Source organism: Spermophilus citellus (genome assembly GCF_964194105.1).
Source record: "Spermophilus citellus genome assembly, chromosome: 6".
Taxonomy (NCBI): domain Eukaryota; kingdom Metazoa; phylum Chordata; class Mammalia; order Rodentia; family Sciuridae; genus Spermophilus; species Spermophilus citellus.
Window position 1 is genome coordinate 122,860,402 of NC_138187.1, and position 22,562 is coordinate 122,882,963.

At 40.9% G+C, this 22,562-nt stretch overlaps 1 protein-coding gene across 6 annotated transcripts in view; it reads right to left on the reverse strand.

The window, feature by feature from the left end:
* Nucleotides 1–482: 482 nt before the first annotated feature.
* The window catches only part of PROX1 (prospero homeobox 1), a 53,080-nt gene continuing 31,000 nt past the window's right edge, over nucleotides 483–22,562 (reverse strand). For 4 of the 6 annotated variants that reach the window (XM_081299017.1, XM_081299016.1, XM_081299018.1 and 1 more), the window contains one exon: nucleotides 483–4,763. In XM_081299017.1, the coding sequence (XP_081155143.1) occupies nucleotides 4,575–4,763 (189 nt within the window). In that variant the 3' untranslated portion in view covers nucleotides 483–4,574. Of the gene's footprint in view, nucleotides 4,764–7,549; nucleotides 7,586–22,562 lie in introns of all 6 variants that reach the window. The other 2 variants (XM_081299021.1, XM_081299020.1) reach the window with 2 other exon arrangements.

Consider the following 22,562-nt stretch of genomic DNA (forward strand, 5'->3'; position numbering starts at 1 on the left):
TGTGCGTTTTAGGGGGTGTCTGATTTAAGAGAGGGCTCAGTTGAAAAGACTCAAAGTCCAGACGCTTCCACATTCTGTTATATTCTTAGAAGGATAATTATAAGAAGATGCAAAGCTTAAATACCAGTTTTGATCCCAGCTCGGAATATGAGCATTTTAGCTTGAGTTTTATAGATGGTTCATAACCAACAGATCTACAGAAAACAAAACTGCATTTCCTTCAACATAACATTTAAGTGCAAAACAGTAACTGCTTACTCATATCAACCAGTTACATTTTTTTTTTTAAAGGGGAGCTTTTTGAAAACAATGCTTCTTGTAATTTGCAAACACAGAGTTTGTACCAGAAGGAAACATTTGTACTATTCACACCAATGAATACTCTATACTATACATGGCAAAGAGGTTTTGCACTGTCCTCACATATACACTGCTTTTTTCAAGGGGAGTCTGTAAACCACTTTGTCTTTGATGAACTGATGACTGCTTCTAGGGGGACATCCTATTTTTGAAAGCCCCCAAATCTTTAGCTTTATGACTCAATATTCACCTGCATGTGTGTGTGTGTGTGTGTGTGTGTGTGTGTGTATGGGGGGGGTTCTTACTAAATGTCTTCATGTACATAGAAAAGAAACTTCATAAATTTACAGAAACTGCATTACCCTTGCCCTTGACATCTGATAAAAGAGACTGTTATCTTTTAAAAGTAGAGAGCAGGATTTTCAAGAATGCTTTCAACTGTCTATACAGTCACTGTAGTGTTCCTAATAAATTCAACAGATGTTGTTGTGAGAATGTAGTTATTTATTAAAATCTCATGTCTTACGTAACAGCAGCCATGAGGTTAAATATTTACATTGCTTTATAAAAGTTCCCCTCTTGCTTTAGTGTTTCCATTTTGCTTTTTTTTTATTTGTCTGTTTGTTGCTTTAAAATTTTTTTTTAAATGATATTCACCCACATCCCTAGTACAGTAACAAAGATTCTGCAAACATAAAACACTTTAATTAAATAATACTCGGAGGCACAAAGCAAACTTCAGGAGTATGTGGGTGAACATTTACTTAAATAATTACTACATTCTAACATCTTCCACGTGTTTTACCATTTAATGTGAAACGTCCTCATTTAAACAGCCAGAGAGACAGTAAGAATTAAATGTTTTGTTGTTGCAAATAGAACATTCTTTTCACAAAACATAACAAATGTCTAAAATAGGTTCTTAAATCTAGATAGGAAAAGGTAAGCTTTCCACTTCACACGCATATATATATGTATATTTTTACATGTGTGTATATGTGTGTATGTGTTTTTATGTTCACACATCTGCACACACATACATAGCACATGGTATGAAATATTGCTTCTATACTACTTTTCATTAGGCTAAGAAAACACAAGATTTGCACCACAGTTACAAAAAATTGGCTTCTACAAGAATTTTCAAAACTCGAATGCTGCTCAAACAATTGAGGAAAAAAATAATTTGCGGTATCAAACTGTTCTAAAAATTCTCTTCTTCAAAAACGTATTCTCCCGCTTTGTTTTAAAAAGACACAAAATATGCATAGCTATCAACATTACGTCAAACAGCCAGAAAAAAAATCTAGTGTTTATTGCAGCTGTAGTAATTGGAAATAAAGTCAAAAAGATGAAATCGAAAGCCACAGAAGGCACAAGAACAATTGTACTTGTGGGAAAAAACTGGTATTTTGAAGGATTTTTAAAAATCCCCCCGCTGGTGCATTTAGATCTAGGCACAGACTATAACCTCAAGTGTACACGTAAAACTAATTTAGAATTAGCAGAAAATAAGTGTAATGTGGAATTTCAACATGGACTTTAGACTCTTTTTTTTTTTCTCTCCTGTGTAAACTGTCCCTCATCCTTCACCCTCCCACCGCAGAAAGTCAACTTTCTCCCATGGACCCAATTTTCACGTGGTGAGAGTTAAGATTTGAAAGTTGGTGATTTTTGTTTTTCAAGTAACTGTTAAATAGGAGTTTTTGAGAGACAGGTTTTCATCATTTTCCAATGCACTCGGAGGCACAAGATTGTAAAAGGGGGAAAACTATCTGAAAAGCAGAGTGGTCGAGTTCTGTTTTCAGAACAAAGAGGTGAGTTTCTCTCAAGCTGCAAGTTTGACTCTGAAATCATTTCTGTGCCTCGGTAAACACTGAGGGGATATTCTCAATGCTGTAAGTGCATCGATACTAGGTTGTAAACACACACTTTTACTTAATTTACCTATCTAAATTAGAAAGGCAGGGGATAATAATATGAAAAATCCAAATAAGTCTGGAATCAATATTTCACTTGCCCCAGATTAAGACACCTAGTCATCTGTCTACCCAGGTGAACCACTGCTCTGCTGTTTTGCCCTTTACCTCACCCAGGGCAACACAATGTTGATGTTAGGAATTACCCGGAACAGCAAAGACCAGTTGCATGCTGACATGAACAACGAATGTCAGACTCTTCCCTATGAAGCAAATTCAGATGGCTTCTCTACTTGTGCTGACTGGAATCTTTTTTTTTTTTTTCCCCTAGACTTTTATTTCAATATAATGATTATCCAAACTTTTTAAGCAAGCCAAAAAAAAAAAAAAAAAGACAAATTGGATCCTAATGATTCAGTGTGCATGAGTGTGAGGGTGTGAGCTGGGAGACAGATGTGTGCGACCATGGGGGCTGAGCGAAAGAGTTGTCGCCCCAGCCCCAACCGCAGCACACTCTGTCCACACTGTGAGGGCCTGTGAGTCTCCTGAATGATGCCCGGCATCACAGGACTGCACCATTTAATTTAAAGTCAGCAGGTTTTAAGGCTTTGTGCTGACAATAATTGTGTTCATACATTCCTGTCCATCAGCAGAATTTATAAATGATGTTAAATTACAGCGAACGGGTCAGCTAGTCAGTCACATGGGTCAACCTGCAGTCTCCAAAGTCAAATATGATTTTTTATAAAAATTAAGGGAAATGGAATTTATGTTCTGTATGTTTTAAATACCAGATTTGTTACTGTGTCATTTTAGGAGGTGTATATCAAATTATCTGAGGGGAAGGAGGGGCCTGGAAAACGCCATTAGAATGAATCATGAATTTGACTCCATCCACACATAAAAATTGATCGAAGAAAACAAGTGTGAATGCTGTTAGATTTTTTTTTTTTTAAATGCACGTATGGGACATTGTACATCACTGAAAAAAACTGGGAAAAAAAAAAGAAAAGAAAGAAAAAAGAGGAGAATCATTGAAGAAAGCTTAAAATAGCAGCTAGCTTTCTTAGGTGTGCTGAAATTGTGTCTTTTGGGTTAACCCCAAATTTTCCTACGCTATACACTATTCTCACATTTTGGTCAATCCTAGCTTCTGACTTAGAAGAGACATTATCAATTGCTTTCAAATGTTATACCTAAAATGAAGAAAAACACTTAGACTGTCGCCACTTTGAATACCCATCAGGGTAGTGTAGAGCTGTATATATGGAAACAGGTCATTCTCACACGTCCTCCTCTTAGGAGGCAAAGATCAAGTCAGCTGACAGCTGTCAACAAACTTGTAGTGTAGGCAAGGATTTTATGGTCCATTGGGATTTCTTTTATTCCTTACTGTAGAAAGGTATAGTGTCTTAGAAAAAAAAAAGAGTTGATTAAACAAATAATAATTCTTTTAAGCATATAAACAAAGTCAAGCAAAGAATATAATTGAAGCTTATGTGCCTTTTAATATCTGAAGCAAAATAAATAGAAAATGATAACAAGTTATAGGGCTTTTCTATATGAAGAGTGATCTAAGCTCACTTATTGTGAAGAACCTATTATAAAGTTGACAGAGGTGGCTAAAAGATCATGTGTGATTCCAGTCTTATCTTGAAAGAGTTAGTTTTGTACAAAATTGCTTTGCCTCCATTAGAAATTGGTACTAGTTTGGGGGTGTTTGCCATTTTGCTCTTAGGAAAAGACCGACAGTGATTATTTTTTTCTTTTTTAATTTGGACTGTTGGGGTATTTTTGAAAAGTGAGCTGCTCATCTGTCATTGGGATTATTTTTAAACACATAAGAAAAAGCTACTTACTGAGTTCAAACCAAACAGAGTACTTCAGTGTATGAAGTGGTTTCATTGAGTTTCCAGACCTTCTTAACAATTAAAAACAAGAGACACACCAATGTCAGTAGAGCTGTGCTGTGTCATGGTTTACCTCAGCCAACCGCCATTTGCAATAAGCCACCAATCCAGCGGATGCATCTTTCACAAATGCCCTTCCTTGCTAATGTAGACTTTACACACGCCAACATTCTTTTTCCCTGAAAATTAACCCTATGTTAAGTCTCCAAATGTTAAGGGCCGTGGGCAAAAGTAAACTAAAGGCGGAAGGAAAAATAACCATCCCCTCATAGTGGAAAACAAAAGGAAATGAGAGAGATGATGATGAGGAGGAATTACCAACTGATTTCATAACATATCCATGCCTCCCATACACATATATATGAAATCAAAACCTAGACACATAAGTTGGACATCCAAAGGGGACTGCTACTATTCATACATTCAAAAAGAGTTGTTGAAGTTTCTACTCATGAAGCAGCTCTTGTAGGCAGTTTGGGGATTTGAAAATCTCAGGGACTTCACTATCCAGCTTGCAGATGACCTTGTATATGGCCTTCTTCCAGGAAGGATCAACATCTTTGCCTGCGATAATGGCATTGAAAAACTCCCGTAATGTGATCTGCGCAACTTCCAGGAATCTCTCTGGAACCTGCTGATACAAGGAGACAATGGCATTAATAAAGTTTTCAGTTTCAGGTCTACAATTCTTCAAAGGAAACTGAGCTAAGTTCATTCTTTCAGAAAGAGGCTTCCACGGTACCTGCATTTTCTAAAAATGGCCGGCTTCTATTCTCTTATGTAAAGTCATTATATATAGTAGCATTGTAATATGAGGTTGACAGCTCTGTGGAGTTTTAGAAAAAGAATTGTGCAGAGCCTACACGCAGACCTATTGAAAAAAATAGGATTTCGTTGTGAACATTAGGGTAGAGAATAGGAAGGAGGCAGTTGGGATTCCTGATTTTATTAAGTAGGTCCATTCCAGAAGAAAATCCCCAGCGAATTTGTCAGAATATAATTCATATTTTCTTTTGATTTCCATCATGAAAATAAAATGTGTTCTCACAATCAAATAATAAATAATTGAGCATCTATATAAAACTAAACCCATACTTTCAATAAAGAAAATTTAAAATCTCAGCTTCTGGATTTGTATCAGAGGACTGTTGCTGAACTCTCAATTGTGTATTAAAACAATCTGTACTATGAAGTACTCTACATTCATAAAGGAGTAAGATAATATCACAAAATATAAAATTTAAACTGAATCCTAAAATGCCACATCAGAAACTGCTTTGAGGTTAGAATTGCTCCATAAGAAAATGATTTATGCAGTTGATAATAATTATGAAAACTAACATTTTAGTATGTATCAGGCACTAGGTTACCTGCTGAATGGGAATGTCATTTCATTCTCCCAAATTCTCTGTGAGATATTATTATCCCAGTTATACAATAAAAAAAAAAAACTGAGAGATCAAGGAAATTGCTCAAGGTCATTATATTCCAAGATAAACACTTCCCAAGTATTCTTTTTAGATCAGTATTTATAAATCCTTTTCTTCTACAGCAATTAATAGATGTGTTGTGTATGTGTGTGTATGTATGTGTGTCTATGTTCTCTTGTTAATTTAATAGTTTCATCTCTTGACTAGGGAAAGGAGTACCAACTGGTGTACCTATTTATTATTCTTTTTAAGTTACTTATAGTAAAATGTGGTCTATCTTTCCCCATTATCAATATAATGGATTCACAGAATAATGCCACCAACTCATAACTTTCCAAGTACATGTTGACACTCAGTGGAGATCTTTTAGGGGTGCGTTTATGCATTGCTGACTGTTTTATTTTTACATATAAAGACATACAAGTACCATGGCTATATTGTAGATACATCTATCTACATACATAACAGATGAAAGATGTTTTTCTCAGTACAGATATGCTGCAGAAAAGGAGAGGTATTGTCATGTTCAGCCTCTCTCCCCACCTGTTCCCCAAACTGCTGCAATTGACCTTTTTATCAGGATAGTAACTGGTAAAGAAAACTAAAATAATGACCCAATATTCCAGTTTTCACATTCAAAATTGGACAAACAAGCTTATTACTCCCAATAGCAAATCAATCGTTCTCTTTAGGTAAACCTAGTAATTCCCCAGCAAAAAAAAAAAGGGGGGGGGCTCTATTTGGTGTCTAGCAAAAGGAAGAATTCTGCACAACCTTTACCAAACACATTTACACTGGCCTATTGTTAGCACACAGTTCCACATCCATGGGTGACTGCCTGGAAAGTCACCCATGGATGTGTGTGCAACCCACTGTTCCCTCCTGAGAACTCATCCAGCTTTCCCACAAACCACTGGTGATCTCCCCCAAAGCTCCTGGATACACGCGAGGATTTGTTGGAGGAGAGCTTAGCCTCCCACTCACCTTATACCAGAACAAAGTCATTAGGCAGACTTGTTGAGTACTCTTCCCTCCTCCTCCCAAAGATAATCCTCCACATTTTATCAAACGGGCATTACTGAGAGAGGGGATCTGGCTGGAGAACAGTTAGGCAGTGTAACTACCCACTAACTATTTGGACTGGGAGCTGTTAGCCAAATGCTACAGAAACATAATCATTGGCATTTATTAAAATAAACATTTCAAGAAGTGTGGTTCCACTGGCCATTGGCAATAGAGCCTCTACAAAAATCTATGTTCCTTGAACACTCAGAGGAGCAACATGGCAGAAAGCGTTGAGGGATGACAGGTGTGAGCAGGGGCTCCAGAGGAAGGCAGAATCCTGGAAGCCTTGCCCACTGCAAGGACCCCACGGGAAGTCTGAGGAGCCAGGGGAAGAGGAAAGAGGGGCGTTGTGGAGATTGTCCGAGGAGGTAGATACATCTAGAACAGCATCAGCACCAGAGGAGGGAGGCAAGAGTAGCCACAGGATTTGAAAGAACAAATCAAGGTAACTTCATTGGGGATTCTGTGCAGGCTCTCTAGCTCATTATTCTTATCATCGTTCGCCATGCCTGCTAAAGGTTTTTTAGTGGGTTTTGTTCTGCTTTAAACATTCATTTCGTGTGGATGTCATCATGGGCTTAGAATATCTTCTGCATTTGTGTTTTGATGTTATGTAACTTTTTACCTACTTGTGTCTACCTTATCCTCAGGTGTCTTTAGGTGAGAAGTCATGGATTTTATTCTGCGAATCACCCACAGTGTTCAGCGGGGGATCTTTTGCAGAGTCATTTGATAAATACTGTAGTTCATAGTAAGATCTCACCCCCTGTTCTAGCCCATCTTGTCCTGGAATCATACTTATACTTCCTTAATCATACATTGGGGGTGGTGGCAGGGAAGGAAGCTTAAAATAAAGACAAAATCGGTTAGAAGTTTAAAAGTTAGAGTTAGGGATGGGGTTGTGGCTCAGTGGTAGAGCGCTTACTGAGCATGTGTGAAGCACTGGGTTCAATCCTCAGCACTACATTAAAAAAAGAAAGAAAGAAAATAAAGTTATTTTTAAAAGTTAGAGTTTAGAAATCATCATTTTATGGGTGAAGAAACAATGCAATTCTCTTGAGACACAGAAATTATGAAATAAAAGAGACTTGTGTGAAATAAGGTGTCTTCCCATTAAACCATGCTGGCTCCCTTTTAATGCCTGTTTTTGTTAAAAGCAATTTCAGCTTCTATGAGGCATCCAATCTTTGACAAGCTTTTGGTCTGTAATTGAGAAAAAACCACCACCAAGGAGCTAGGAACTTTAAAATAAATGAAAATAATGCAAAATTTCAAAAAATTCCTGGGAAGAAACTGGGTTATTGGTTAATGTTTGGGAAGGGGTGAATTCTTTGTGCACAGGTGAAATGGGTTGCTAACCTAGTGTTTGCTCTGAGGTCATGTTCACCCAGTGGACTGGGATGGATAAAATAATGTCATAATGAGACCCCCTAACAATGGAGCAACTCCTCTTTTCTGGTGGCTCTTGAGGCCCAATGTTGGATAACAAATGGTCTGAGAGGGTGCTACTGAATTCTGCCACAGGTAGAAATATCAGCCACGAAAACAAGAAACCCCTCAACCCTCTGCTTGGAAATTTTCCCTAATTCCATTTACTAGAGTAAGGGAGGTCCTCCTGATGCTTTTGTGGGGGCATCTTAGGATTCAGGGTCATGAGTAGGACCATATTTTTCTGCACCTCCTCACACCTAAGGGTTTTCCAATCACTAATAAACATCTGCAGAAAATCCCTTAGTGACAAGTAATCCCTTATCTAGGTTTCTTTTAATAGAACCCAACACTCTGCAGAACGAACCCTAGAGTCTATCTCCTCAGCATCAGGTGGCAACAGTCAATCAAGTTGCTGGAATGCAAGACAATGCAGGCTGCTGGGGGGGGGGAGGGGGAGGGGGAAGGCCATGCCTTTGGACATGCCACAGGGAAAAAACAAAAGGCTTCCAAAGTCTCTGGCTGGAACTCTGAGGCTATTGTGGGAGCTGCTCTGCCCTGCGTTCTTCAGGAGAGGAGAGTGGAAAGTTTGCTTTGATAACAAAGGCATCCCAATAAGGGAGCCTCACCCCAAACGGTTTTGCCTTAATAGTTGGAGGAGAGAATAGGATTGTGACGAGGTGCTTGAATACTTGAATAGCTCATCAGTTTGAAGGGGGCTGGCTAGCAGCATCTACCAATTTCATCACAATTGTTTGTACTTGAGTCTCCTCAGAGCAAAGGAGGGCCTTGTGGACTTCAGGCAACTGGGGGAAACAAGGGGGACTGTTTCAAGTCTGCTCAGTCCACAGCTGGGTTAGCACACACACACGGTGTGTTGGGTGGGTAGCTGTTTTGCTGTTCTTTTTTTTGTTTTTTAATCAGAATGAGTGGCAAAGACATTTTTCCCCCCGTCTTCCTCCTCCTCTTCCCAGTTGCTTTACCTTCAAGGATGATTTGTTTTATTAAACGGACTGTCCCTAGCCTCTGCAGTACATAATAAAAGCCTGACATAGCAGGCTGCCTGCCTTCTGTGTCCTGCAGATACTCATCATAAGTGTCAGGACATACCAAGGTTAGCGGTCACTGGAAGTGTGCTCTCTGGCCCAAACCTTGCCAAACGCTCTTGGCAGCTGAATGAATGTCACAGAGAATAGAAGGGGAATTACAAAGGTTAAAAAGAAGACAGCCTCTCCTATTTTCTGGAGACAGAGAAGCTGATTTTTCACACCTCTGAAACATCCGTAAGCTCATTCATCAGCCTCTTGCGGGGGACCGTAACCTTGCCCCTCGCACAGGTCTCCATGGACACCCCTCCATCCTTGATCCCCTTTAAAAATTGGCCCACCGACCTTGTTTCATCAGTGAAATCATCTTTACTGAAATGGATAGAAAACAAACTAGGCATCACACCTCTCTCTCTCTCTCTCTCTCTCTCTCTCTCTCTCTCTCTCTCTCTCTCCTAAGAACCAAAGATTCAAATGGCCCATTGAGCATTATCAATAGATTCCAATCTTATCAAGGGAGATCATCTTTACAATACATCTTTTTAGCTCATTTTTTTTTCTCAAACTTCCTTCAACAGAAAAAGGGAATCTGGACTCATGTATGGGCAGGAGTGGCTAAGGGTTGGGAAAGTAAAATCCTGCCTAGTGTTTTGGTGAATTAGTTTGTGTGTGGGTTTTCTTTCTTCTTCCTCCTCCTTTTTTTCTTTTTCTTTTTTTTTCCTAATACTATAAAAGGGCAATAAAATGCTGACTGTAAGAAGACAATGTCAAGGAGAAAAGGGTACTGGTATTTTGGATACTCTTCACTGCTCGCCTTGGAGAGAGAGTTATTCTTGTCACAAACCCTTTTGTCTGCATCTGCTGACTGCTTGCCTGTAGCCAGCAGCATACTTTAACTGTTTTGTCACCTCCTAACATCACATGCATCAGCTGTTGGGCTTTTGTTACGGGTATTGTAGAACTAATCCGCTGTGGCTGTTCTACTGTGCAGTAAATAAAACAGAAACGGGCTTCTCAGACTATTCTGCATGAATATTTCAGATGGCTTTTACAACTCCGATTCACAAAATCAAATAAATAAATAACTCCCCCAGCACCCTCACCCCCCTCCCTGCACACAGAAACAAAACCCCTCCAACCAGCCCCAGATGCCTCCAAGTCAACTGCATTGAAGGCTCGGACTTGAGCCTTCAAGCAATTGTTTCAGTGAAGTTGAAAGAACAGTCTCCTCTCAACTTCAGCACCGTGGAATTCCTATTTATTATTAGAGTCGAACATGTCTCATGCTGAAAACCGGCTGAGCATCCCTGAAAATCTGAAGAGCTACTTTTTCTTTCTTTATTTTATTTTATTTTTTTCCCTTTTGGGCCTTAAATATATAGGTAAGGCCATCAGAAACGCATAGTGTTGACTTGTTAAGATGCTTTTATTGTTTCCATCTGCATTGGTTTCCCTTCCACTCATCTGAAAGGGGTCAAGGGAAGATGCTTATACTTTTCATTCATCCTAACGGCATTTTCTGAGATGTTTAGCCTACCCAGGAGCACAGAAAGGAAATCAAACTCTAAGGTCTTTTAAAACTAAATTCACATCAAGAGCTCTCTGATGGTGTAAACAATGTCCTGATCATAGAGAGTGAGGTATCTTTCTGGATGCCTTCTAAGTGTCTTTGGAGAAGTTCAGAAGAGAAAGGGCATCTACACGTGTGCGCGCACACACTTGCACACAAAGATCCTAGGAAAGGAGATAAACAGTTGAAGTACTTTCCCGAGGATTCATTCACCCTAGTGTGCACATGATTCCTCTAAATAAACTCGCCTGTCCCTGCTGTTTGTTAAGTAAATATTGATCAAGGAGAGACCTATCTCCTGACAGCAGTGGCACAAGCTGGGGACTTGTACTGCAGACAGGGTGGACTTAACTGGATAAACTCAGATGCTTTCCTAGCTCCTCGTGGAGACTATCAGATGAAAAGACAGATAAGGAGACACTGAGCGTCTCCCCTGCCTTGCTCACACTGAACTCTCCTGCTAGAGGCAGGAAAGTGGAATCATGGCATGTGAAATATGGTCACAAGATCCTATGACTAAGGGTCTTCCTTTGCAATCATGCATGCATTTATCCTGTGTGGACAGCCGGGAACTAAGTGGCCCTTCAGAAGACAAGAAATGGTGTGGGATGCTAACACAGTGAATTGTGGGATTCTATTCCAATGCCCTCTTTGTTGCAGGGGAGGATCAATTGGGAAAGTAAACACGAATGTGCTTTGGAAAGCATAAAATATCCAAACATAAGGAGGTGGTTTGAACCTTTAAAAAGGAGCCCTAATTCCTGAGAAGCATTTCACTGTGATTAATAAATATGTGCAAAGCATTGTTTTGAGAGATGCACTGGAGGATGTTTGCTTTTTATTGGCTGAATCAACAAATTGAGAAAAGTTGCTGTTTCCTAAATTTGAGTTTGCTCCTTTCATAATTATGACTCAAATTCCTGTTTTCCACACTGTGGTAGCTGAATAGATGCATGTACTTCCCTGTGAAGGCCCGTTTTAAAACAATCCTGAGAGATTAGGTTGTGTGTATTAAACTTTGAGCGCCATGGTCAAAGAGCAAGGTGTTATATTTAGAGTTCCCACCAAATGGCTCCATGGTATTTGTATTTTATTAGGATGCTCTAACCTATGTTTGGAGGGACTGGCATTATCCAGGAGCCCTGGCTGTGAAGCTGCTACAGGGTGACACCAAATGAGGCAGAGGAAGATTCTTTGTCAACAACTGGATTTAGGACTAAAGTCTCTCTTCCTCTGATGCTCCAGGGGGCATTCAGCTTCCCGGGGACCTTAGAGGATTAAATTACTTTAAGACCCATGCAGTTTGGGGCCCTGAGAGGGAGCCCATTTCCTAGTTACATGTTTTGCTACTTAAATATGTGAAGAGTAAATGCTTGTAGGAAGTGGCTCTATAGTTCAAGGCTGTCTTTAAAAAACACATACACACACAAAAAATGGTCTAAGCAGAGGAACACATGGCAATAACATTCTGTATCTTTTTTTTTTCCACAAAGCGTCAAAAGAACAATGTTCTGTTGAGCAAAATTCAGTAGCATTCTGTAAACATTAATTTAAGGAAATCAATAGACTCAGTGAGCTAAAGCCATATTGCAAGATAAACTGGCCAGAGTGCCACTTTGTCAAATAGATTTTCGTTTTCTCGGCTAGATAAAGACAGTTTCAAAATGGGGCAAACGTGTTGCAACCAAGGTTTGAAAAGTATGTGGCCTTCAAACAGTCTGCCTGTTTCTACTACAAAGCTGAATAAACATACTTTAAAAATGATAAGATTGCTTTAGAATTGATTTGGCTTTCAAATTTTATATATAGTAGATGGCTTGGTGGTCTCCCAGGGAAAGAATACAACAAAATAAGTGTGCATTCAGAAGAGAAAATGCACTTAGGAGAAAGGGGTTAAATTGTCTTGAGAGACAGAGAGCTCTGGGAGCAGCTTCAGTGGATGTTTGACTTTAAAAAAAGATAGGAAGAAAGAAATCTTTATTCATGCTGACCTGATGGGCAACAGGCCTTCTTGCCAAAATCCAAAAGCCAAACTCTCCAGTGAGTTGGGGATCAGAGGTTTCAGCTGGTGGAAGCTGCTCAGGTTCTATACTCACCAGGCAGTGGCATGTGGGTGTGCAAGGGGGTGTGGGGATGGGGGCAGAAAACCCAGGCGAGGGCTGGGGAAAGAGCTGCAGCAACAATCTACCCAGGAGCCTCAGAATGTCCCTCAGCCAGACTGAAAGAGCTATGAGGATAATCAGAAAAAGTGACAAAAGGAAAGCCTGCCTCCCGCTTTGTCACCACAGTGAGGACCTACACGGAGCTTGTGGCAGTACTCCTCCAAGTTAGACCACCTAACCTCCTCCAATGCCATTCCAGCCCTTATAAATGCCGGTAGAGTAGCAACCAGATATGACATGGTGGCAATGACCCGCTGGAGGAAATGTAATAAAAGGTATGAACAGTCACATGGAAACTGCCGAGGAGGGAGGTTAAGGATCTATCTCAAATGGACAGTGGAACTCCATGGAGAAGAATCACAGGAACTGGACTTTGGTCTGCAGGGTGGGGAGCAGGGGTGGCCATTGGCCATGCCTCTCCCCTGGACATCTCTGAGAACAGCATGAAGGAAGAGCAGAGACACCACCCTGAATCTTTGTTTTCTCACCTGAATTCGAGTCTTTGTCTTATAAAAATAGGTATTTAGAAAATAGAGCTCACAATAAAATTTTTATACCTTTAAGATGTTGGTAACATGCCTATTACTAAAAACTCCATTTAATTATCAACAGTATGCTAGAGTTGAGTATTTTTAAAAAAATTTTTTTGATAGTTGTACATAACACAATACCTTTATTTTATTTATTTATGTGGTGCTGAGGATCGAACCCAGCGCCTCACACATGCAAGGCAAGTGCTCTACTGTTGAGCCACAACCCCAGCCCCCAAGAGTTGAGTATTTTGGATGGCTATGTCTTTTAGGTAGGAGAAAAGAACATCTTAACATCTTCTACACTACTCATTAATAAACTGTGAATACATTTTAAATGATGCAAATATTCCACCATCAACTCGGCATGCAGATACGAAAAAATAAATAAAACCATCTTTTACATAGTCCCTGAAAAGGTGGTCACTTGCTGGGAACAGAATGACAAATGACTGTGAGAGTTTGTCAATATTATATTGTGGGGCTGAAATTTGGTTCAGTGACTATGCTTTTAGTAGCTAGTTGACTTGCTCAGGCATGGAAGTCTTGGTGTTATATGTGTTAGAAATAATGATTGTCACGTTGTTTGTTTTGGAGTAAATTTTTCTTCCTTCTCAAACTCTGCCTATCTCAAACAGTGACTCCAAGTTTAAACAAATGAAATAAAACAAAAGCAAAATACAAGAAAACTGGGTGTGGTGGTGCCTGCCTGTAATCCCAGCAATTTGGGAGGCTGAAGCAGTAGGATCACAAGTTTGAGGCCAGCCTCAGAAATATTGAGAGACTTTCAGCAACTTAGTGGGACACTGAGTCTCAAAAAGAAAACATAAAAAGGGCTTGGGATGTACTCAGTAGTAAAGCAACCCTGAGTTCAATCCCCAGTACCAAATCAATCAATCAATCAATCAATCAATCAATCAATAAACAGACAAACAAATAAATAAATAAATGGTAAAGCACCAAAACTAAAACCTAACACCTCCTTCCCTTTCCCAAAGATACTGTAAGATCTTAGACAAGATCCATAGAACTCTAAGGTCTTATAAAGAACTGGAAGTGCACTGCTGGAATTGTACACCTGTTAGGCTGTTGAAGTAAGAGCTAGACCAAAACAATTGTACCAAACCAAACAAAAAAGAAAACCTTATAGAAAGCTAGGTGCAGTGCACTCCTATAATCCTAGTGACTGGAGAGGCTGAGGCAGGAGATTCACAAGTTCAAAGCCATCCTCTATAACTTAGTGAGGCCCTAAGCAACTTAGCAAAATAAAAAGGGTTGAGGACGGGATGTGGCTCAGTGGTTAAGTACCTTGGTACAAAAACAAAACAAAACAATAACAACAACAACAAAAAACCACATAGATATTTGGAACTTCAGAAATAGAAGGGGTCTCAGAAAGTTCATGATCCACGAGAGAGAAACAACCTTCAGCCAGGGTTCAGTAATCTTCGTCTGTAAAGGGATAGATAATAACTGTATAGGCTTCATGGGACATATTTGGTCTCAGTTGCATATTCTTATTTTTCTTTTTTACAACTGCTTAAAAATGTAAAACCAGCTGGGTGTGGTGTGCCCACCTGTAGTCCCAGTTACTCTGGAGACTGAGGACTGCAAATTCAAGGCCAGTGTAAGTAACTTTGTGAGATCCTAGCTCAAATAAAAAAATACAAAAGAGAGAGAGAGAGAGAGAGAGAGAGAGAGAGAGAGAGAGAGAGAGAGAGAGAGAGGGAGAGGGAGGGCGGGCTGGTGTGTAGCTCAGTGGTAAAAAACTTATGCCTGCAGCCCTGGCTTCCATCCCCAGAACAACAAAAAATATATATAAAATATTTAAATATATATATATGCCACTCTTAGCAAGGTTCATGAAAACAGACAGAGGGTCAGATCTGGCCTGCAGGCCACAGTTTGCCAAAACCTGCACGTAGCCAAACTTAAGGGCTACCAGTGTTTCTAAAAGCCTAATGTTCTTTCATTCTGTACTAATCCTGTGTGCCTCACTGGGTCAGCACACCAGTTGTTCTTGTGGGGGAGCGTGGATTGACTCACCCGAATTCAACCTGCAATGTCATGCCATTTCCCAGATGCAGTTAAGGCTGCCCCTGTCAATGGGAATAGAGTAAATAATCCACGCACACAGATAGCCAGCGATGGCAAGACTTCAATTTTGCCTTGCTTTGCTTAGCAACCTTTCATTGGAAGTTTTTCTACCATTAAATATTTAAATGTGCCAAATAGAAAAATCTATCCGTGCTTCATGACACATCTAACCAATCAGCTCCATACATAGATCGGAAAATAAACACTGCAGCCAGTGCACTAGTGGTTCTGTGGCCCTAATAGACTTCCCATCAAGACAGCCCAGAAATTACTGAGTTCAAGACAAGCTGATAGTGTTTGAAATTCATCTTTTGCTACAATTACCGGGTAAGGTGTTGAAATAAATAGGGCCAAGCTTGGTACCATTCTTAGATGGGAGATTATCCAAAAACAACATGGCATGAATCCTCCAATATTGCGTGAAGGGAAGCTGGGGCACAGATAATCCACAGTTACTCCTGTTTCGATGGAGAATGCATTACGTGATTGTTTTCTGCCGCAGCTTTCCCTTCATAATTAAACTTTGCTTAGGCCAATATTAAAACAGGTCTGCGTGCCTTGTAGTCTTGTGGATGGAGCAATATGAACAAGGAGACTAGGGAGAAGCCGTTAGGAGGTGGGGCCCAGGCAGGACAATGAGGACAGCACTGCTCATAGTAAGCACCATAAAAAGCCCTTGTGATAGGGATGCCAATCAAACAGAGCTTCAGAGAGCACCAGATCATGGAGGATCTTGACACTTTGCTAGTCATAGCTAATGACACCCCAAATAAACTCTGGATCATTTTGAGGAAAGGACAGGGATGATCAATCTCAATGCAATCCCTTGGTTTTGACTGTAAGATTTTTAGTCTGTTAAAGAAATTTTGTTTTGAGTTTCTAAGGAATTCTGCTAATCTCTCCTCTGCAATTACCCTTTGCAAAATTAAGGATAGGCTATATAGTTGTCTCCATATTTGTGGATTCTGTATGAACAGATTCAGCCACCAGCAGATCAAAACTATTTGAAAACTATTTTTTTTCATCTGTACTGAACATGTGCATACTTTTTTCTCATTATTCCCTAAACAATACAACAATTATTTACATGATATTTACATTGTGTTAGGTATTTTGCATAATTTAGAGATGATTTAAAATAAACAGGAGCATGTGCATAGATTATATGTAATCTATGATAGATGATGACATTTTATATAAGGGACTGGGTATCTGTGGATTTTGGCACTGGGGGTGGTCCTGGTACCAATCCCCCACCAATATAGAGAGATGACTGTGTTTTTAAAGCTACATAAGAACTTCTGAAGGGTTTTTGAAATCACATTTTTCAAGAAAGGTAAATAGTTTGGAAAGGCAAAGGGATTCCAGAATGACCTCAGGGGCATTGGGGAAGCTATGAGACCACTCTCAACAGCTAAGGGGACTTGGGTAATGTTTGGTGTGTGTGTGGGGTGGGTCTTAGAGTGCTGCCAATACCAAGGGCTGGCCCTGCTCCTTCAGGTCACTGAAAATGATCAATCTTTGAAGATAGTCTCTATATTCAAGGAAAAGCAGTGGCCTTGAAACCTCAGCCTTTCATCTTCTTCCACCTACTCCAGCACCAGGTCATTTCTCTGTTGCCTCCACCCCCTTCTCAGCCACCCTCCTTGTTCCCAGTCACCTTTAGTACCAGATTTTAATTAAAAGTTTTAAGGTAACTTTAGGAAAAACAACAAAAACAACAACAACAACAACACAACAACAAAATACAGAAGTTGGTTGCAGTAACCACAGAAATATGAAAAATACATGTTGAAATGATTTGTCCAAGGATTTGATATATACCCACTACAAACTATGCTTACAACCCCTGAGCAACCCCCCCCTCCAAAAAAAAAAAAAAAAAAATGGAAGAGACTTTTAAAGTCTAGATTACTACCATTGGGAATACTTAAATTAAGGGAAAGAAAGTTCCCAACCAAGCCTAGAAGTGAAGATAGTTATGTTCTCTCAAACAGCTGACTGAGATGTTACGTGTCATAGATTAATGCAGATTGCCATGTTGAGGTGTGGCCCATGTGGAAAGCTAGGGACAGGGACACAGATGAGCTCTCTTAGCTTATTCACATCTGAACCACCTCTGAGAAATCCCACAAGTGCAAGGGCCCTACTGATACAGTTCACCTCCTCTGAATGGCCACGCCACGGAAATAAAAAGTGAACAGCGAGTATAATGACAAGTGCTCATTTAGTCAATAAATTGTTTATGAATTTGAAAAATTAGTCTCTGTAATCCCAGGAAGGGAGTCTCCCTGTCTCCCAGGGCACTGTTGAGATTTAGATCTGCAAAGAGGGCTTTGGGAGGAAACGACAATGGGCCCCCTGGAGATTTCTATTGAGATAATTAAGCTGCAGCAGAGTCACCAGGGTAGAAGTGGCCCCGCATGGATGCCATCTGGATTCCCAGGGCCTCCACACTCATGGCACACAGCTCTGCATCGTGACCAGATTTCCCTGAGAGAATTTAGGATGTCCTCTGTCTTCGAGTGACAGCATTTCAGGGCCAGAACAAGGCTCCTAATCCTTTCCAGGTAAGCAAATTAGAGTCAGTGAGGCAGGTGTGGCCAGAGGCAGACCCTGCAGGACAGTGTCCCCCACCCCCAGTTCCCTGCTGCTCTGGAATGGAGGACTACAGAACCCCCCCAACGGTTGCAGGCTGGTATCACCTTCATTGTCATACTTGGGGCTGGAGAAACCACAAACTCTATTTTAAACCAGTTTGGTATTCAATATCTGTCCCCATTCTGATCAGAGCTCCTCACTGGCCCGTTTATTTTTCTATTGAGAGTCAGCAAGAGATGACACCATAGTTGGGCTTCTGGTGAGGTGGCAGCAACAAGGTTACAATAACCTGGCCCCGTAAGCAAGTAAAAGTGAATGCTTGCCAGGTGTGGTGGCACATGCCTGTGATCCCTGTGGCTGGAGGGGGCTGAAGCAGGAGGATCACAAGTTTGAGGTCAGCCTTAAGAACTTAGTGAGGCCCTAAACAACTTAGCAAGACTGTGTCTCAAAATAAAAATTTAAAAGGGCTGAGAATGTGGCTCAGTGGTTAAACACCTTTAGGTTCAAACCTAGCAACAACAACAACAACAAAAAGTGAATGTTTATATAGTATTTACTTTGTGCTAATAAATTCATGTAGGTTAGTTTGATTCTTATAAATTCTATGAGATAGGTACTATTATGTCCCCTCCTTTACAGATGAGGAAACTGAGGTACAGAGATGGCAAAGACATTTGCTCAACTTTCACTGCTAGAAAGTGGCAGAGCTGGGACTGATCTTGACTTGATGGTTTTTAGCCTCGGTGTTCTTAAATTCTACACTAGGATTGGTCCAGGGCCACTGATAGTGAACTACTCCCCAGAGCATTTTTTCTTTTTAAGATTTCAAGGTGATGCCTGTATCTAAAATAATATTTACTAGCCAGAAACAGTGCACACACCCTTCATCCCAGCAACTCAGAAGGCTGAGGCAGGAGGATGGCAAGTTCAAGGCCAGCCTGGGCAATTTAGCAAAATGACCCCTCATGGGATCATTTTAACCAATAAGTGCTACTGAAAAAGCCACTCAAGAAATCCAGCTTCTGAGAACAAATTTGTAGAGCAAACAAAAAAAAGTTCCACTGGGTTGCCCATGAGACACATCACCAAACTGGCTCAGCCATATATACCAGGACTTCTGCCCACGGTTTAGCAACTGTAACTATCCCTCAGAGTAGCACAGGCCAGAAGCACATTACGGAGGGAGCTAAAATGATCAGGGGCAGCCCACTTACTGTATGAGATTAGGCTTTTAAAAAGGATTTAGAGCTCCTTAATCTGGAGAGATGAAGATTAAGGGGCAGTCATGATCAAAGTCTATGAAATCAGAAAGGAAATGGAGAATATGGCCACAACCCCATCCACAAATCCCAGGATATTATAACAAGGGATATCCCTGTGGAGTTCCAGGGGAATCACTTCAAGAGCCATAAAAAGAAGGTACTATTTTCACAGCAGGTAATAAATTTAGAGAATTATTATCTTGAGGAGTGGTATATTCTGAGAACAGGGTTAAGTGTAAAAAAAGGTTTAAACAAACCCACGAGTGATAAAACCATAATGACCCAACACTGGGAGGCTAGGAACATTCTGGATATATTTGAAAACCAGTCAATCAACGATGGATACTAGTCTCTCCCCAAATGCTCCCTGCCGGGGTTAATATGGAGCTGGAAGGGGACCACTGCTCTGACCACCTCTCTCCTTACTGTCTTCAGCTATGTTGCTCATAAATATTTGGAACAGGGTTCATGTATATTCTTGGGCCTATTTTTAAAATGTGTATCAGGAAATTTTTGGAACCTGGTACAATAGAATCAACTCATTCTTCAGAGGAAGGTTTCCTATGTTCTTTTTTCTTTTGTCCTTCCTTCCTTTAAAAAAAAAAAAAAATCCTTGCCAGGGTCTTTGTCCTTGATCCCCATATAAAAATATGAACTCACTCCCTAACTATACTTCCAAACTAAAATCTTACATTGTACTCAGACACTTTATAAAACATGCTCCAATAGTTAGGGGATTAAAACTGGTTAAACTCTCTACTGGGGAAGCTTCTCATCCCACACTAACACAGAATAATTAATTTAAATTTAAGGGGAAATTAAACATACCAATTATGTAGTACCCATCACAGCCCAAGATATTAAGCTCTAAAATTGACGACGGTTATTGTAGGAGCCAGAACACCTGAACAGAATCTGCAGCTCTGGTAAATATATAGAATAAAACTGGGGAGAGGGGAATCTTTCAGTTCTTTCCCAAAACAGCCAAGAGTTGATTAGATATCTCCTAGTAGTGTGGAGATTGGGGAGGCTAGGGCAGCAGGAAGAGGGGGGTGTGGATTTCGGTAGAGGGTAGAGAGGAGAGGAAGATGCCATTTAGAGAAAAGGAACCTTCAGAGGACTCTAGCCTGCACAGCAAGGCATAATGAATGTTGCCCATACTCACATTTTATTTATTTATTTTTTAAAGAGAGAGTGAGAGAGGAGAGAGAGAGAGAGATTTTTCAATATCTATTTTTTTTTTTTTTTTTAGTTCTCGGCGGACACAACATCTTTGTTGGTATGTGGTGCTGAGGATCGAACCTGGGCCGCACGCACTCCAGGTGAGCGCGCTACCGCTTGAGCCACATCCCCAGCCCGCATACTCACATTTTAAACTGCTCTCAGAAAATTGGTAAAATCTGGCCATGTGCAGGAGCCAATAAAGAAGGAAAGAGGGAGTGGGAGAAAGAGGTGGGGATGGAGGAGAAAGGCAGAAACAACATCCAACACCATCATCAACCAAGTACCTATCACTTGGTACATTTTCAAATTGCAAGTTTTTGAAAACCTGAGTCCTCGTGGTGGGGAGCTATTCAAAGTCACTGTTCATGTGGGAAATGGAAACGTAGGAGAGGTGGAGAGGGCCAGTGATAGGCTCAGGGTAGAGAGCACAGACTTCAGAGTGATTTGGGCAAGAAAACTGGGACATCTGGAGTTCAGAAGTCGAGGAAAAATGGGGGAAGAACCAGGAAGATGAATACATGATCATCAGGCACACAAAAGAACGGAGCAAAAGGAAGGCTGGATTTGGGCACTCGCGTCTGGCAAGGAGGCCGGCAGCAGGGCTAATGAAGCATTTGCGGTGTGGGACGTTTGCCAGCGCAACAAAGAAGATGTGCTTGGGCTCTGCAGATGTGCCAGGGCCCCCAGAGCAAAATAATGACATAATCACCATCAGTGTCACAGACCAGACTGTACACAAGGTGACAGGGGAGGGGAAGCCTGTAATACACACACAGGGAGGACTTGCCGTGGCCCACAACGGCTGCGGCCCTGAGGGCTGGGGTGCCTGCCCACGGCCCCACCCCAGACAGACCTGGGATCTCTGTCTTCAAGCCCCAGGTGAGGCGACTGCTCATCTCTGTTGGGTGTTCGACCCAATTCCAGCTACTCTTAACAAGGCCACAGAAATGGGAAAAGCTTCAGAGGGATCTGCACTGGATGGTTAGGGGCTGAAGAAAGCCGAGCGAGGAGAGAGGGGGCCACAGGGAGTTTTTGTGAGTCCAACTAGCCAATCTTTGCAACTGTCATGAACTGGACCCTCACCACGTGCTTTTTTAAGGGTGCCAACGTTTCTTTTATACTGTATGGAAATGCAAGCAATATTTTGGGGAGCCTTGTGTGGGGGGGGAGGGGACACAAATGAGCAATAAATGGGCCACCTCAAAAGGAGCACAGAAGCAATGGCAAGGCTTGAGACAGCCGCCCCTGCTCATTTTAAACAAGGTCTCCCAGCAGGGCCTGTCACCTGCCCATGGCTTTTCCTCAGTAAGGTGGGTGTGTTAGTACAGCTGTCTGGCTTTTAAGTGACTTTTGTCAGTTTGAAAGTGAAAGTCTGTTTGAGGAGCTGAAAGAACAATAGCTCCGGAGCCCGGAAGAAGAGCTCCAAGCACAAAGGACTTGGCTACACTAGTGTCCCTTTTCATTGCTTCTCATGAAAGATTCATAAGAATAACTTTAATTTTTTATGACCCCCTTTTTGGTATGACTATATTAGTTGTGTCAACTTCCACATTCAGGTTCTCTTTAAATACCAAAAGGTCTGTTGTGAAATTGTTTTCAAAGAGCACTGGGGACAGAGTCGATTGTGGCCATCCTGCTGGTCCCTCCCTCCAAAAGGAATCGCTATCAGGGACACAGATTTCCTTTAAATAGGGTTCCCTTCAGCCTTGAAGCTGCCATGAGCAGCCGACAGTGCAGTTATTTTAAACCTTACTAATTTGCCAGTTCAACTGCTCCTCGGAAGAACGATTATATTTGTTTTTCTTGGCTTCACCCTATTTAACAGAAACAGTAGTATAATGATCATTAATAGACAGTCCTCCTTTCCCGATACTTCTCCAGTGGCTGTCTCCACACTGTATCTTTATTTTGTGTCTCAGCCAAAAAAATAAAAAATGGGAGGGGGGAGGTGGGGGACAGATTGTATTTGTTTTATGTCATTACCAAATATTATTGAAGATTGGTTTAAGGCAATCCTT